General features: G+C 37.2%; 1 protein-coding gene across 12 annotated transcripts in view; it reads left to right on the forward strand.

Annotated features, from left to right (window-relative positions):
* ERBIN (erbb2 interacting protein) overlaps positions 1–14,193 on the forward strand; it is a 121,378-nt gene that overhangs the window by 48,063 nt on the left and 59,122 nt on the right. For all 12 annotated transcript variants that reach the window (XM_080573088.1, XM_080573087.1, XM_080573082.1 and 9 more), the window contains 2 exons: positions 4,456–4,653; positions 7,917–8,034. In XM_080573088.1, coding sequence (XP_080429214.1) covers positions 4,465–4,653; positions 7,917–8,034 — 307 coding nt within the window. In that variant the 5' untranslated portion in view covers positions 4,456–4,464. The remainder of the gene's footprint in view (positions 1–4,455; positions 4,654–7,916; positions 8,035–14,193) is intronic.

The following is a 14,193-nucleotide window of genomic DNA, read 5'->3' on the forward strand; positions in this document are numbered from 1 at the left end:
CTTTATAATTTATTTTGGTTGCTCTTATTTTTGCATCACAAAATTAAATGGTGTTTTGATAGCACCTCTTATAATTTTATTGATTCAAATACAATGGGAAAGCAAAATAAGGTAAATGATCTTTTCTGAAAATGGCAAAGCAGCTGAAACTAGTTGCTCTCTTTGTTAGACTTCGCTGCTTTGGTTCTCTTTTTGTGATGGCATGCTTCAAGGGTAACAAGGTGAGCTAATTTCTGGAAATACATTACTATGGGGGAGTTACAGCTTCACTCTTTAAACTGGAAATATTGATACATTAGTTGTATTAATTTCATAGTACGGTAAACTACTAGAAAAAGAGAAACAACTTTCTTCATTTTATTTTTTAATGCAATAAGTACATGCAAAAATGGTAGGAACACAAATGAGTAAAATTCAATGAGCAACAGTAACTTACAATTTTATTTATTTAAAGAAATTGTTCTCTGTATGCAGTTTGGGCATGGCTTCAAAACTGAGAAGTGGTAATTTTTTTTTTAATTTTCAGGCAAAACTTATTCAGATGTGGATATAAAATACTGTCTTTCGGATTTTGGTTATTTTAGCAGCCTCCTAACAAGAACTATATTGCAAACTTTGTTACGCTTTTTGGAGAAAAAGATTGCAGAATTGAGCAAGAGTTGGTTGTTCTATGCCTTTGTGGCTACCATGCCGTTCCATTTAATTTTTTTTAAACTGAATTAAAATATGTGATACTTAGTTTCCTCATACTGTTTGCTTGAGAAGCAGAGTTTTTTTCAAAAGAAATCCTGCACATCTTTTAAATTGCTGTTATCAGTAACCTATCCTACTGTTGTTTTTTTTTTTTTCCAAATGCCATCAAACAACTTACAGCAAATTTTTTTTACCAATTTTTTCCTTCCAACATCTTTTCCTTCCTAAGTACTGGCTATCTTGCGAGTTTACTTGCATATCTAGAGTTTTTGTGATGATGCTGTAAGAATAAATACAGCATGTGTTGTATTTTGAAAATGCATCTCTTTGGAAGACACATCTCCAAGAATATACTGTTGTGGGAAATAAGAAAGATTTCACCCCCCCACCCCAAGAGAAAGTACTGAGATGAAAACTTATGGTAGGAATTTACATATAGATTTAATAGGCAAACTACAAATTGCAACAAAACAAAGAACTTCATTATAAAATTTTGCTGAATGGTTCCTTGTACAGCATGTTCTGTAGAAAGAGAGATGTTAGGCAATATAATTGTATATGTTAGGGTAATTGTTGGAAGTGTGATTTTTTTTTTTCCTTTCCTCCTTCCTCCCGGTAAAACCTTTTATCTATGCAAAGCTTTTAAACATAGACTGTCTTTATATGCCTGCACAGACAGTATAGTTTCATGTGTTGTTTCTGTGCTGTGTTTCATTTACATCAGTACAATGTTAACTTTGTTAGTAGTTTTTTTTGTTTGTTGCAGTGGAGGGTTGATAGATGTAACTAAATCAGAGGCCAGTAATGGCTGTTTCTTGCGTTGTTTGAGCAGTTGGGGGAGGGAGAACATGTTTCTGAATGCTGAGAACCCTCAATTTCAAGGTTAGAGAGTTGATTTTTTTCAAAAAAATATATATTTTTAGATGTTGAATTTTAAGTGTTGAATGAGAAGGGGACACCCTTTGATCTATCTGTTTGGGCTTGCTTCTTTCTCCTGAACCATTAAAGTGGCCACAGTCTCAAACTGGGTAGAGTGTATGAACTGATATCTATCTAGATAAACAGATATAAAGCAGAAAAAATAAGATGAAGCCTTGGCATGGGTTATAGTAAATAAGTTGTGTACAGTTTCACAGCAAAACATCTTTATGTTCTCCCTCTGGTTCTGACCATACTGGTTAGACACTCCCATTTCTTTTCCTCATGTATCATAAAATGCTTGATTTGTCTCACAAATCTGAGACTTGATGGAATAATTAGCCTTTGCCACCGCTGAAACCCTAGAGGAAAACCTGTCTGCACAGTCATCATTACCATCAGGATATAGGCGGGTAAATAGATAACATTTTTCTTTGTCCCAGTTTGTGTAGTTATTGTGGAACTTGTTTCCTATCTATTCTGATTATAGAGTGGTGTCTTTTTCCTCCTACTCCCTCATGAAGTAAAATAACTGTACCAAGACCCTATTTTTTCCTTCTGTTGGCTGCTAACATTGAAGTTTAAGTTAAGTGAAAAAAAAAGTTATTTATATATTTATATGAACCGTATGGTTAACTCTTGTTCTGTAAACCAAATTTTCAGCAGTTGAAGTGACTGTATGAAGCAAAGTTACTGATGGCTGTAGCTAGTTCGATGTGGGCGTGCCGGACTTCTGGTGACCAGCTCACTGGTACCGTCTCTGCTCCCAGTTCTTGCTGTTTGCAAGGCACGTGTTCTTCTGTTGGTAATCCTGTTTGAGGAGGCTGCTGCTGGTGCTTCTTTCTGAAGTTTGTCCACAGCTGTGTAGACCTGTGAAATAATCCGGAACAAAGTGAGATCGTATTTCCTTTCAGTTAAAGGCTTTTTTGTTTGTAAATGTTGGCAGTGGGTTTCCTCTCGTGTCCGCATTTGCAGCCTCTGAGCCCTGGAGAAGGAAGGCGCAGGGGTAGCTCTGGCCCGGTGAGCACATCTGCCCCGGTAGCGCCTTTGGCATCGGGCTGTGCCATGCTGGAGCCCGTTCCTGTGGGAGAAGCAGGAGGAGGTTACGCTGTTCCCCTTGCTGACTCTCCTTCTGCGGGAATCCCCAGCAATGAATTTGCAGCCTCTGAGCTATTTGCATTGGAACGCGGCTACATATTTTTATTTTTAAATCTTTTTCTTTAAACAGCAGGGATGGGGTTTTATGGAGTGTCAAGTCTTTAGTTGCACGATCAACAGTGTAACACAATCCTAGCAACCTTGAAGTATTGTTAAAAAGGGGAAGTCTCGACATCCCACCATCTGATCAAGAGTTGTCTTCTATCCTTTTAATGGGTGGTACGATCATCTGTCTGTATCCAGCCTGAGTGGTGAACTGCACTTATATTTAGTGAAAATACCAAAATGCAGCAGCCCCCCCACTCTGTTGTCATATAAATTAAGCTGAAGTATTTGGCAAGCTGGCTGCTTGTAGGAAAATCTAAATGTATTACCTTGTTTTAGCAAGAACAGGGGTTCTGCAGTCTCTGACTTCATCCTGCACAGTGGCCAGGATATTTTACTGTATTCCTCTATTACTGTTGGCTAACCAAACTGTCTGTATGTTAAAGTGCAGTCTGCTAGATGTGTCTGAAAGACTTTTTTTGCACTTGGAGAAGAAAGCTTTCTGTCACTAACCTAGAAGATGAAATGTGACTTGTGCAGTTCCAAAAAATGGAGTTTAAAGAAAAAAAATGCATATTTTAATTTGGGGTGTTGGCGGTTTGAGAAAACAAGTTTTCATCTCTGTTTTGGAAAATTTTATATTTTTAGACCCATTTCCTGAGGAAATGAAGCTTACACCATCACGTCTATCTGTCTGTACATGTTGGTCTTTCCTGAAAAATCGAGTCTGTCATCTGATTTCAGCCAAACCTGAAAGTGAGGTGACATTTTGAAGATTTCTTCTGAATTTTGTGAAAATTGTTTGCTAATTAGAGGAAAGAAACCTAAACTTATGCTCCCGCTGAGGAGAAAAGAGGCAGAACTTGGCGAGTGTACACAGTCACTAATCAGCTAGCCAGTTTGTACAATTCAGATTTGCCATCTCCTGCTGAGTAGGAATATGTAGAAGCCACGGAGAATAGAGAGACTGTTATAGCAATGAGGTAAGTTAGAGGGAAAAAGATAGGTTTCCATAGCAAAATGAGTTTCGTTAGTTCCAGCATGCACAGCAAGATGAGTTGAAGTTTTCTATACTGATTGAAATTGCAAAAAATTGAAGGAAGTGCTTTATCTGGGTACTTAGAAACCTTTTCTTTTAAATAAATAGGCAGAACATTTGGTGGAAACCATGCTGGCTACTTGTGTAAAATTCTGCCTTTAAATGAGGGATTTGAAATTAAGGTACACAAAAAAAAAGTGTAGCTTTTCTATAGCTAACTTTTAGTTCTCTGTGAAGGGTTGATTTAATTATATTAAGCAAGGTTGTAGAAACATGATTGACATTTAAGAAGTGCTGTTTCAAAATTCTCTGCTTCTGTGTGATGTTGGGCTATGTTGGCAGTTGACAAGTTCCAGGCTAAATTTTGGCTTCATCCATTGGTGTCTGTAGGCGTTTCAACCATATTTAATGCCGTTGCATTCTGTTATGTTTAGAAGAAAATAAAGACATTCTCCCTACCCTCCCGTACCTATACACACACGTATGTATACACTTCTTTCTTTAACTATTTAGCAGCCAGGAGAAGTCTGAGAAGCTGCCCACTTAAGTTTCTGCACTTGTCTGGTTGTTTTTCTCTAAGCTTAGCGATTTCTGTCTTGCAGTGCCTGAAAATGACAACGAAGCGGAATTTGTTTGTGCGGCTGGTGCCATGCCGCTGCCTGCGTGGAGAGGAGGAAACAGTTACCACACTTGATTATTCTCACTGCAGCCTGGAACAGGTACCTAAGGAGATTTTTACTTTTGAGAAGACCTTGGAAGAACTCTACTTAGATGCTAATCAGATTGAAGAGCTTCCAAAGGTATGTTGCACGGTTTTCCTTTTTGTTACATTTATTAATTTCGTTACTTCATCAGCAATGGTAGACGCTGATAGCGTCTAGCTTCCCACTTCAGCTTTTAGGCCGCAGTTTGCCAAATACTTTGAAATAAAGTTTGGTCCTGGGACAGGCAGTCTTGGTAGAAAGAATATTTATGTATTTCAGCTGGACCAGTTCCCTGTGCTGCCTTGGGGTGAAACTGCTTAAACAACTGATCCAGCCCAAGAGGAGAAGCTAGCTGGTGCAAAGTAGAAGAGGCAGGCTAATTTATTTCTGTGGCAGTGTCTGTTTAAACTGACTAACACTACTCAACAAATCGCTGCATTATTTTGAATCTCTGATAATACATGAAGATTAGAAGAAGCAAGATTAATGTTTTATTCAGATCTCTGTGCCCACGAAAGACAGCTAGAGTCCAAAGTATTCACTTGAAGTCCTTGCTTTTTTCTTTGACTGGAGAGACTTTGTGAAGTATCTCAGATTACTTAAGCTCAAACACTATAGAGAGCTGGAATGCCACTTTGATTACATCTTTTTTATAGGAATTAATATTCATTGCTAGTTCTGAAATCTGAAGACAAAATGTGTGCTGAATGAACAGTATACTAGAGGAAAGAGTGAGATTTAGTTCCAGTGAGACTTTCAAGAAGTACAAAGTGGTCATTACAACAGATTTATTTCCATTACTAGATCCTGTCTTGGTGAAGTCAGGTTAAGTACTAAATATTTAAAATTGTTTTGTCCCAATTGTGTGCAAATCATCCTGTTACACAGGATGATTGTGGAATGCTCTGTGAAGTTTTTTGTATGTTTGTCAAAACCACATGAGGCTTTGCTGATTGGATTTTGTGAAAGATAGATGAAATTAATAAGGAAATAAAGCAGTTTCAGGGTAGTAAGTTTGCTATTCATCAAAAGCCCTGGATTCCAGTGAAGCTAACTTAGTTTGGAGCTTCTACTGTTTTGTTCTAATAAAGGTGTTCCTTTATTCTAGACTTAGGCACGGTAGATTTTAAATTTGCTTTTAAGGACCTTTTATCAGCCTTTAGACTTTTTCAGCTGATTTTAGAACTTCAATCTTGTCTCTTATTTTTCTTTATTAAAAGAGTAAAAGTGAATGATTAGAAAAACAGAATAAAATACCTTCCTTAATGGGGAAAAAAAAGTCTTCTGAGATCTTCCTGCATTAAATTTCTGATTTATTTTTGAAATCTTAAGATTTCAATTAAGGAAAGATCTTCGCAAACTGATAATTCTTTATAATAAATATTCTTTTTGTAGTCTTAAAAGAAGAAGAGGGACTGTACTGTAGTGATAAAAGGAATTCATGTTGGAGTTTTAGACCAGAAGAGTCATAGTTTTGGCTATTTTTGTAGTCTCAATTTTGATTAGTTAAGCATTCTTTTCAGCTTTTATGTCATTTTGGTTGCTTTTTTTTTTTGCTACCTTTCCAATTTTCAAAAGAAAATGCAAATTCAAATACTGTAAAAGAAACAAGTCAAGAAATTAGGGAGTAGTAAAGACACATTAAAATTTCATTTAATTATTTTATAGAAATTGTAATCTTAAAACTATCCATAGAAGATTGGTAAGAGAAGGCCTGTAAAGTTTGAAACAATCCTAGCAGATTTGGAGTGAGAGTTTCAAGCTTTGTATACCTTCTCCCTAACCTAAGTTTATTTAGTGTTTCAATTCTGAAACAGGCTTCTAATTAAGCCATCCTCTCAGAAGAAGGGTGAAGTACGTGTTAGGCTGTCTCTAGCTTTCTGAAGCCTGGTTAAGAAATTCACACTCTTCCCTTTCCGTTTGTCCCTGGTGCTGTGTTCTTATTACAGTTTTGCAGTTTGCTGCCCTTTGTATATTATGGCAGAACTGTTTTTGGTCTCTGTTGTCAACCTGATACCCAAAATGATCTGTCAGTCATTTTTGTTTTGCTGCTTTTTTTTAAATCATCCTCAATCCAGTAGTATACTTTCCAGTATACTTTAAAAATTGGTTCTTGCAGTGGGGCTTCTCAATTAAGTTGACCTAATTGAGCTGAGGATACAGTATGAGCAAAGTACACTGAGAAAGGTGCTAGAGAAGGATTTAGCTTTACCTGAAATACTGGTATTTAGTATCAGTTTCAAAAGTAACTGGGTATTTGGAATGTTTTCGCTGTGTGTGGCCAAGTCATGTCTGAAAAGGTGCACTGTCTATTCCAAGTAACACAGCGTATATTTGAGCTGAAAAGCTCAAACTGTAGCAGTTTTAGTTTTCCCACTTGCTTTGCTGGAAGAAGCTGGAGTTCTGTAGTAAAACACTCTCTAGTAATATGATTTCTGGTGCTTACTACCGGTGATGGTGATCTACTTAATTACTGAATCTGCAAATATTAAAATACAAAAACAGAAGAAACAGCTACAAAGTTATCCTGCAGAACTGTCCCACTCTTTTTATTTTCTTCCCTTAGGGATCTTGCAGTTCCTTTTCACCTGACTAATTAGGAAAAATTATGATTCCAGGAGTCCAGATTACTGTTTTTAGGGATGAGTCTTAAGTTTTTCTCTTCTGTGCCACTACTGTTGTCATATTTTGTCAAATTGTAAAGCTTCTGGATAAGAATGTGAAGGCACCTTTCATATAGGAAGAGATCTGGCTCTGAGCTAATATTTGATGCTAATTACAATTACTAGATACAGAAGTTGTTATACAGATTTTCCTTATATCAGACTTTCATTAGTTCTCATTATTTTGTTGGCTTTTGGAGTACTTGAGCTAGGAAGTATGGAAGGGAAATAAAACTCATTGTAAGGTAAAATGGATTAAAATGTAGTTATTTTAGAGAACATCAATGCCTACACAAATGCTGTGTTCCGGAACTATTTGACTTTTAAAAATGGATTTGTTCATTTTTTATTTGTTTCTTTTGAAGAAACTCTGGGGTACCACATGGCACGCTTATGTTAGAAAAAGCTTTTGTGAAGTTTTCAGAACTGTTTGTAAGGTCACAATTTGAGACACTGGAAGGAATTTGTAGGAAGTATTAAGCACAGCTGTCAGCTTGCTGTGGCTGTTTGCTTAGGAAAGCAGAAAAAGTACATTGTAAACTTGGTCAGGTTTGGGGAAAAAATAGTTAAAGTGCCTGTAGTCAAAGACTCTGGCCTTCAAGCTGTGAGGTCAGAAGTTTAAAGGGATTAAAAACAAAAGCTATATAGAAGAAACTAAGAGAAAGTTGCTCTTCACTTTTTTCTTTGTTTCAATAGCAACTTTTTAACTGTCAGTCGCTGCACAAGTTGAGTTTGCCAGACAATGATCTAACCGCATTGCCAGCATCCATTGCAAATCTCATTAATCTCAGGGAACTGGATGTCAGCAAGAATGGTAAGTTACTTCACTTATTATATTGGGGTAGCTAAAAGGCAAATCACCATTGACTGTACAAAGATACCAATATAAGTATAATTTTCAGAAGCTGTACATCTAATACATCTTAAATTATGACCTTAAATCACTGCTAAACATAGAAGATACTCTTTAACGGTCTGTGTTTTTTGTTTTTGATTACATCTGTCGAATGGATTGGTTTATAATTTTAAGATTCATTACTGAAAAATAATAGTGTAAAATGTTTCTGTATTCTCTCAAAAATGCCATTCTTCAAAGTTATTACTTTTAGTGGCTTTTCTCATTCTTCACTATACTGAAGAGAGGTCACAACTTTCAAAATTTTACTGGATTCTTTTTTCTTTTTTTTTGGTAATTGCTTTTAGTTTGTTTTAATGATCTGTCTGAAAATTGTAGTAGGACTCAGCTGCTTTGCTATCCTGATCTGGGGATGGTAACCTCTGTTGCATGGGGATAAAAAGTGAATATGGACAATGACTAGCTTATGTGACTGACTTTCATTCTGTGTGAGTCAGAGCCTTTTGTAAATTATGAAATGTCAGCCATGTATCGTATATATGGTTGGGTTTTTTGATGGTACTGTTTCGGCAAGATGGCATATCTGTTCAAATGTGAGGAAGTTGAAATAATTTATATTGTGTTATCAGGTGGTTTATTTAAAAAAAAAAAAGCTCAATCATTCTAATTAGTGAGAATGTGATAATCTTGCCTTGGTAATTCAAACTGAAGTTAGAAGACCTTTCCTTGAAATTATATTTGGAAATAAGAATGACATAAATTTTACATGAATTACATAAGATTTTATCATATCAAATTCATTGTTTTATTTGGACAGCTAGCTAATTACAACTACAAAATTAAGTAAGTTCTGCTTTATTGTGAAAGTATTCCTATTGTTGAGGTGTTGGCATTCTCCTTTATTATCCGTTGTAGCCCAGTCTCTACTTATACTGTTACTTCATTATTTCTGCATAATGAACGCAGCATTTAGTGTAATAAATTGATCTGATTGTTACTGCTCTGTTCCTGGTACAAGTGGATTAATAGCCTTTCTTAAAGAACACTGTCCTTAAACTTTCATAATGACAAACAACTAAGAAAGAATCATCCTTTTGTCCTTTTCTGGGTGTTAAAAGGATTAAGTGTTTCCAGTACAAGTTCTTGATGAATATGATTTGAAAGCAGTAAAAGGGTTTTTGAGCTCTAGGGTTGGCAAATTCCTTAGTTTATGTACATAAATAGGCAGCTGGTCACTTACTATCTAGAGAGTTAGCTGTCCATCCAAAGCGGTGTAACCTTTAGCTAAGTATTAAAAGAGCTGCTGAAAGAACACTAGTTACTTTGAGGCATATAAAGAGTTTAAAGAGGCAGTGGCTGAAAGATATGTCATCCCTATAAACTGTGCAGCTCTGTGTTTTAGGTGTGGTTTTTTTTCCTCCTGTTGTTTTTGACACCTTTTAGAGAAACAATAGCACACTAATTTAAACAATTATCATGAGCCTGTTCTCAATCTTATCAGTTCAGATAGCTTGCTGCTCAGTGTTGCACATCAAAAATAGTCTTCAGGTCACATGCTTCTTCACTTGGGATGTGTCGTCTAACACCATTCCTGAAAGCTCTTTAAAATTCCAAGAAAACAAATCAGGGTCCCTGTTGGCTGAAGTACTAACAGGTTGTTTATTATTGTTTCTAATAAATGAGATATTATTTGATGTCTCAGTTTGTTGACTTAAGTGCCTTTTCCTTCTCTTTCCTGGTCCACTGTTGCAAGCATTTAACATGTTTCTCTCAACAGCTGCAAACCTATTTTCTTTTATTTCATTTGGTAAGACTTTACAGCTCAATTTCCCCATAGTCCATGATGGCTCTGATGTTCATTCATAGTAGAAAAAAATATATAAGTTTTTGCTAGACTTCAGAATCCCAGAATGGTTGGAAGGGCCCTCTGGAGGCCTTTTGGTCCAACCGCTGCTCAGCAGGGACACTCAGAGCAACGTGGCCCAAGACCACATCCAGGTGACTTTCAAAGATCTCCAAAGCTGGAGGCTGCACAGCCTCTCTGGGCAACCAGTGCCAGTGCTCCGTCACCTGCACAGCGAGGAAGTGCTGCCGGATGTTTGGCTGGAACCTCCTGTGTTCTGTTTTGTGCCCGTTGCCGTCTGTCCTGGCACTGGCCACCACTGGGAAGAGCCTGGCTCAGTCCTCTTTGCACCCTCCCTTCTGGTATTTATACACACTGACAAGATCCCCCTGAGCCTCGCCTGCTCCAGGCTGAACAGTCGCAGCTCTCAGCCTCTCCCCATAGGAGGGATGTTCCAGTCCCTTGGACAATTTTGTAGCCCTCTGCTGGACTGTTTCCAGTATGTCCAGGTCTGTCTTGTACCGGGAACCCAGAACCAGACACAGCACTCCAGGTGCTGCGGTGTCACCAGCGCTGAGTAGCGGGACAGGGTCACCTCTCCTGACCTGCTGGTGATGCTTTGCCTGATGCAGCCAAGAATGCCATCAGCCTTCTTAGCTGCCAGGGCACCTTGCTGGCTCACGTTCAGCTTGGTGCCCACCAGGACCCCCAGGTCCCTTCCTGCAGGGCTGCTTCCCAGCTGGGTGGCCTCCAGCCTGTCCTGGTGCAGGCCTCTGCACTTCTCCTTGATTTTCATGAGATTCTTGTCAGCCCTCCTCTTCAGTCTGTCAGAGTCCTTCTGGATGGCAGCGTGGCCCTCTGGTGAATCAGCTAGGACTTTTCCAGGACTTTTCTTTGTGAGATCCTGAAACAATATAGTGTGGAAATGGTGGGTTTTGTGGGAAGCACAGGAGATGCTTTTTCTTGATTTATCAAAGAAAATACTGGGAATGAATGACCAGTTTTTGTGAAGGATGGTGAGAGGCGCCAAACTCTAGAATAATCTTTTTTTTTTTTGTGAGGTTGCTGTGGTTGTGGCAAATAAAGATGTTTTTAAAAGCTCCAATTTTGAAATGCAGTCAGGCTACTTTATAAATTGCAGTGTCTGGCTCTTCAGCCAGCTTATTTAGGGCAGAGGGAGGGCTATAGCACAGGAGACTTCTCCAGGTTTCTAAGCAGAACAACGTACATATATATTTATTTGTGTGTGCGTTTGTTTTGACATATAGGTGAAAATCAAAATAGCAGAAATTTTTGCTATAAATGCTATACAAAATAGTCTAAGAATGAAGTATTGATGATGTTTCAATAGCTCATAAAAATGTCTTGCCTTGCTTTCATATTTAAACGTCTAATTTCTTATACATACTATATAAAATTATAAGACAGAAGTATGGCAGATGTGTAGATGAGGGTATTTAAAAGCAGCTATATTTAATCAGAACAAAGGTTGACTTCATCTAGTGTCCTGTCTACAACAGTGGCTAAACAGAAGCCTAGAGAAGGTTTAGTGAAGTGCAGAAAGCCAGGACACATGCACATTTCCGCTGTATGTTTCCAGCATCCAGCACCTTTTGTTAGTGAGCCAGACAGGGTGCAACTTTTATCCAGTAGTCTTCATTTGACTACTTCTCTGTCAATTTATCTAGTCCTTGATGTGTGTTTTGAGGTGTATGCTCAGTTACAGAGAACAAGCTGGTAGCAGCTGTGTGTCCTTGAGCACACACAAGTCTTTGTACAACCGTTTGGTTTGCAATATATTCATGGCTGCTGAAGAGTCCATGATATAGATGTAATCTAAAATATCAATCTGCTGCTATGTGTGCAGTAAGAGTTAATTTTTAACTCTGCCTTTAGTCTTGGAATGAGGCAATAAATTCTTTTTTTTATTATTATTTTTTAAGTAGTGAGGACTTCCGTTGTATTTTTATGGCAATTTAATCTGATTCCCAAGGCTATCGTAAGCCCTCAATATCAAAGGACCCATTACTTCTTTCCAGGTATACTTCAACTTTAGAGCTTTTACATGGAAGCTTGATGGCATCCTATTTGTGAAGATAAAATGATACTTGAATAAATGGTATTTAAATAAACGAACTGTGTTCCTATACCAGAAAAATTGCATCCTGGATTGGATAAAGCATGAAGAGATGTCTTTCACCCAATCCTAGCAGGTTATGTTGTAAAAAGAAATTGCAACATACAGAGTTTAAGGCAAAAGTAGAGAAGTGTTTTCTTTACGAAACTAAGGAAAAATTCAAATTTTTTAATCATCTGTGGCTGTTGTTCATGTATCAGCAGTTGTACAGGAAAATAAAAATAAATAAAACAGTAAAAATCAAACTCTAAATCTGCCACTTTCAGGGCTTCTTAACCTCTTGAATTTTTTTTTTTTTTTTTAAAGAGAACAGTCATTTTCTTGTGGCTCTGGAATGCAGACAAGTCCTCTTGGACAATATGAAGAATTCTCATGAAAATATTTCTCTTCTTTAAAGAAGGGGAATGCATTCATGTACAATGTATGATGATGTTACATAAAAATGGGTGGAAGAGTTAACTTTACAGGTTACTAGAAGCAAGTGATATGAAAGACTAAGGCATACGATGAGATGTCTGCCAGGGAAATTAGTCTTCCCTGGAAACCTGAAAATGTGCTTTGAAACCCTTTGTGCCTGTGGAGCTAGTTGAGTGGGAAGTCTTGAGACAGTCTGGTTTTTTCCTACGCACAGGTGGTGAGAGGAAAACATTGAATTTTTAGTTTGTGTGTTATTAGGCCCTTTAGAGGATTAAATAACAAGATCAAAAAATACCTAATAAGGCCAAAAGAAACATGGTGGTTTGGAAATTCAGATCTCTTCAGTAGTCTCTTGTATATTATGGAGTGGTTCTTTTTCACTGCAGTGTTAAGGCAAATTTAAACATGTTACCATGTCAGTCTGTGTTGCAGGGGATTTTCATGGAAAAATACACAAACTGGAAAAAAAAACAACACAAACCTAACTGCCAATAGTACTATTTTAAGTCATTTTAAAGGTTTTTGTTAACAGATGCAAATCTAGATCAAATATGTTTTCTTCAGTGTTTTAAAAAACATCTGCTGATTTGGCAAACAAGCTTTAGTATACTGTGTGCCAGACGTAAGGGAGTTGGAAAACGAGAATTTAGGAGAATGTCTAGTTCTTATGTTGCCCATCTGTGGTGGATTTAGGGGTATGGTTTGTCAATGAATTGAGAATTATTCATAGTTAATAGGGAGATTGATCCAAGTTTTACTTTCCACAGGGAGAAGTAAGAGGGGAAGATCCTGAGTACAAAAATAATTTGCTATAGATTTGCTATTTTTCTCCATATATGAAGGAGGGGGATAAAGGGAGGACTTAGTTTTATATCATCCATGGTAGTGAAATAAAAATATAATTGATCTGCTTCTGATTACTGAGTCTGTAGCTTTGTTATAATACATCATTATATGTATTAAATTTATTCTAAATGTAGCTATTGTATCTAAAGTTCTTTAGACAAGTGTTTAGTGTTTTTTCTCAAATATATTTTCTGTCATATGAAAGATATTAAATAGGATCCATCTTTGCAGAATAAAACTATCTCCGTGTATAGGAGAGGAAGTGAACAAAATGAAATTTCAATACAGTTAAAGCATAAAAAAGGTGTTGAATGTGGAACCTGAGTGTATGTAGTTGAAATTCTGAAATAAGTTTTATACAAATTTCTTCCTGGTTCAAAGACGTTTTCATAACACAGAAAAAACAATGTATAAGTAACTTTTTTAATTTATTTATTTTCTCCCAAATGTGTATTGCATGTAAAGGCTTATTTTTGTAAAGTGATGCACTTTGATAGTCACAGTGTATCAACAAAAAGTGACTGGACAGACAGCATTGAGTTTGCAGCCCTGGGTGGTAAGGGAAAAAGGGAAAAAGCAAAGCATCTTTGTGTGCTACCTTTTGGTTTCAGGTTACTCTGGGGACTCCTGCTATGGAGATATTTCAGAACCACGTGAGTTTTGGTAACCTTCCAAAACAGCATTATGAACAAACCTGCTGTTTACAGCCTTCCTAGTATTCCACATCTGGCAATTTTTCCGTGCCTTGGCACATGTAGGTTTATGGAAATAAGTGTGTCAGTCCTGTCTTCAGGAAGCAGCACTCTTGGTTTTCCTTTTTTTTTTTTTTTTTTTCCCTCCCAGAGAAAAAAACGTTTAGCAATCTGTGGTACTC

Source organism: Anser brachyrhynchus (assembly GCF_964034855.1).
Source record: "Anser brachyrhynchus genome assembly, chromosome: Z".
NCBI lineage: Eukaryota > Metazoa > Chordata > Aves > Anseriformes > Anatidae > Anser > Anser brachyrhynchus.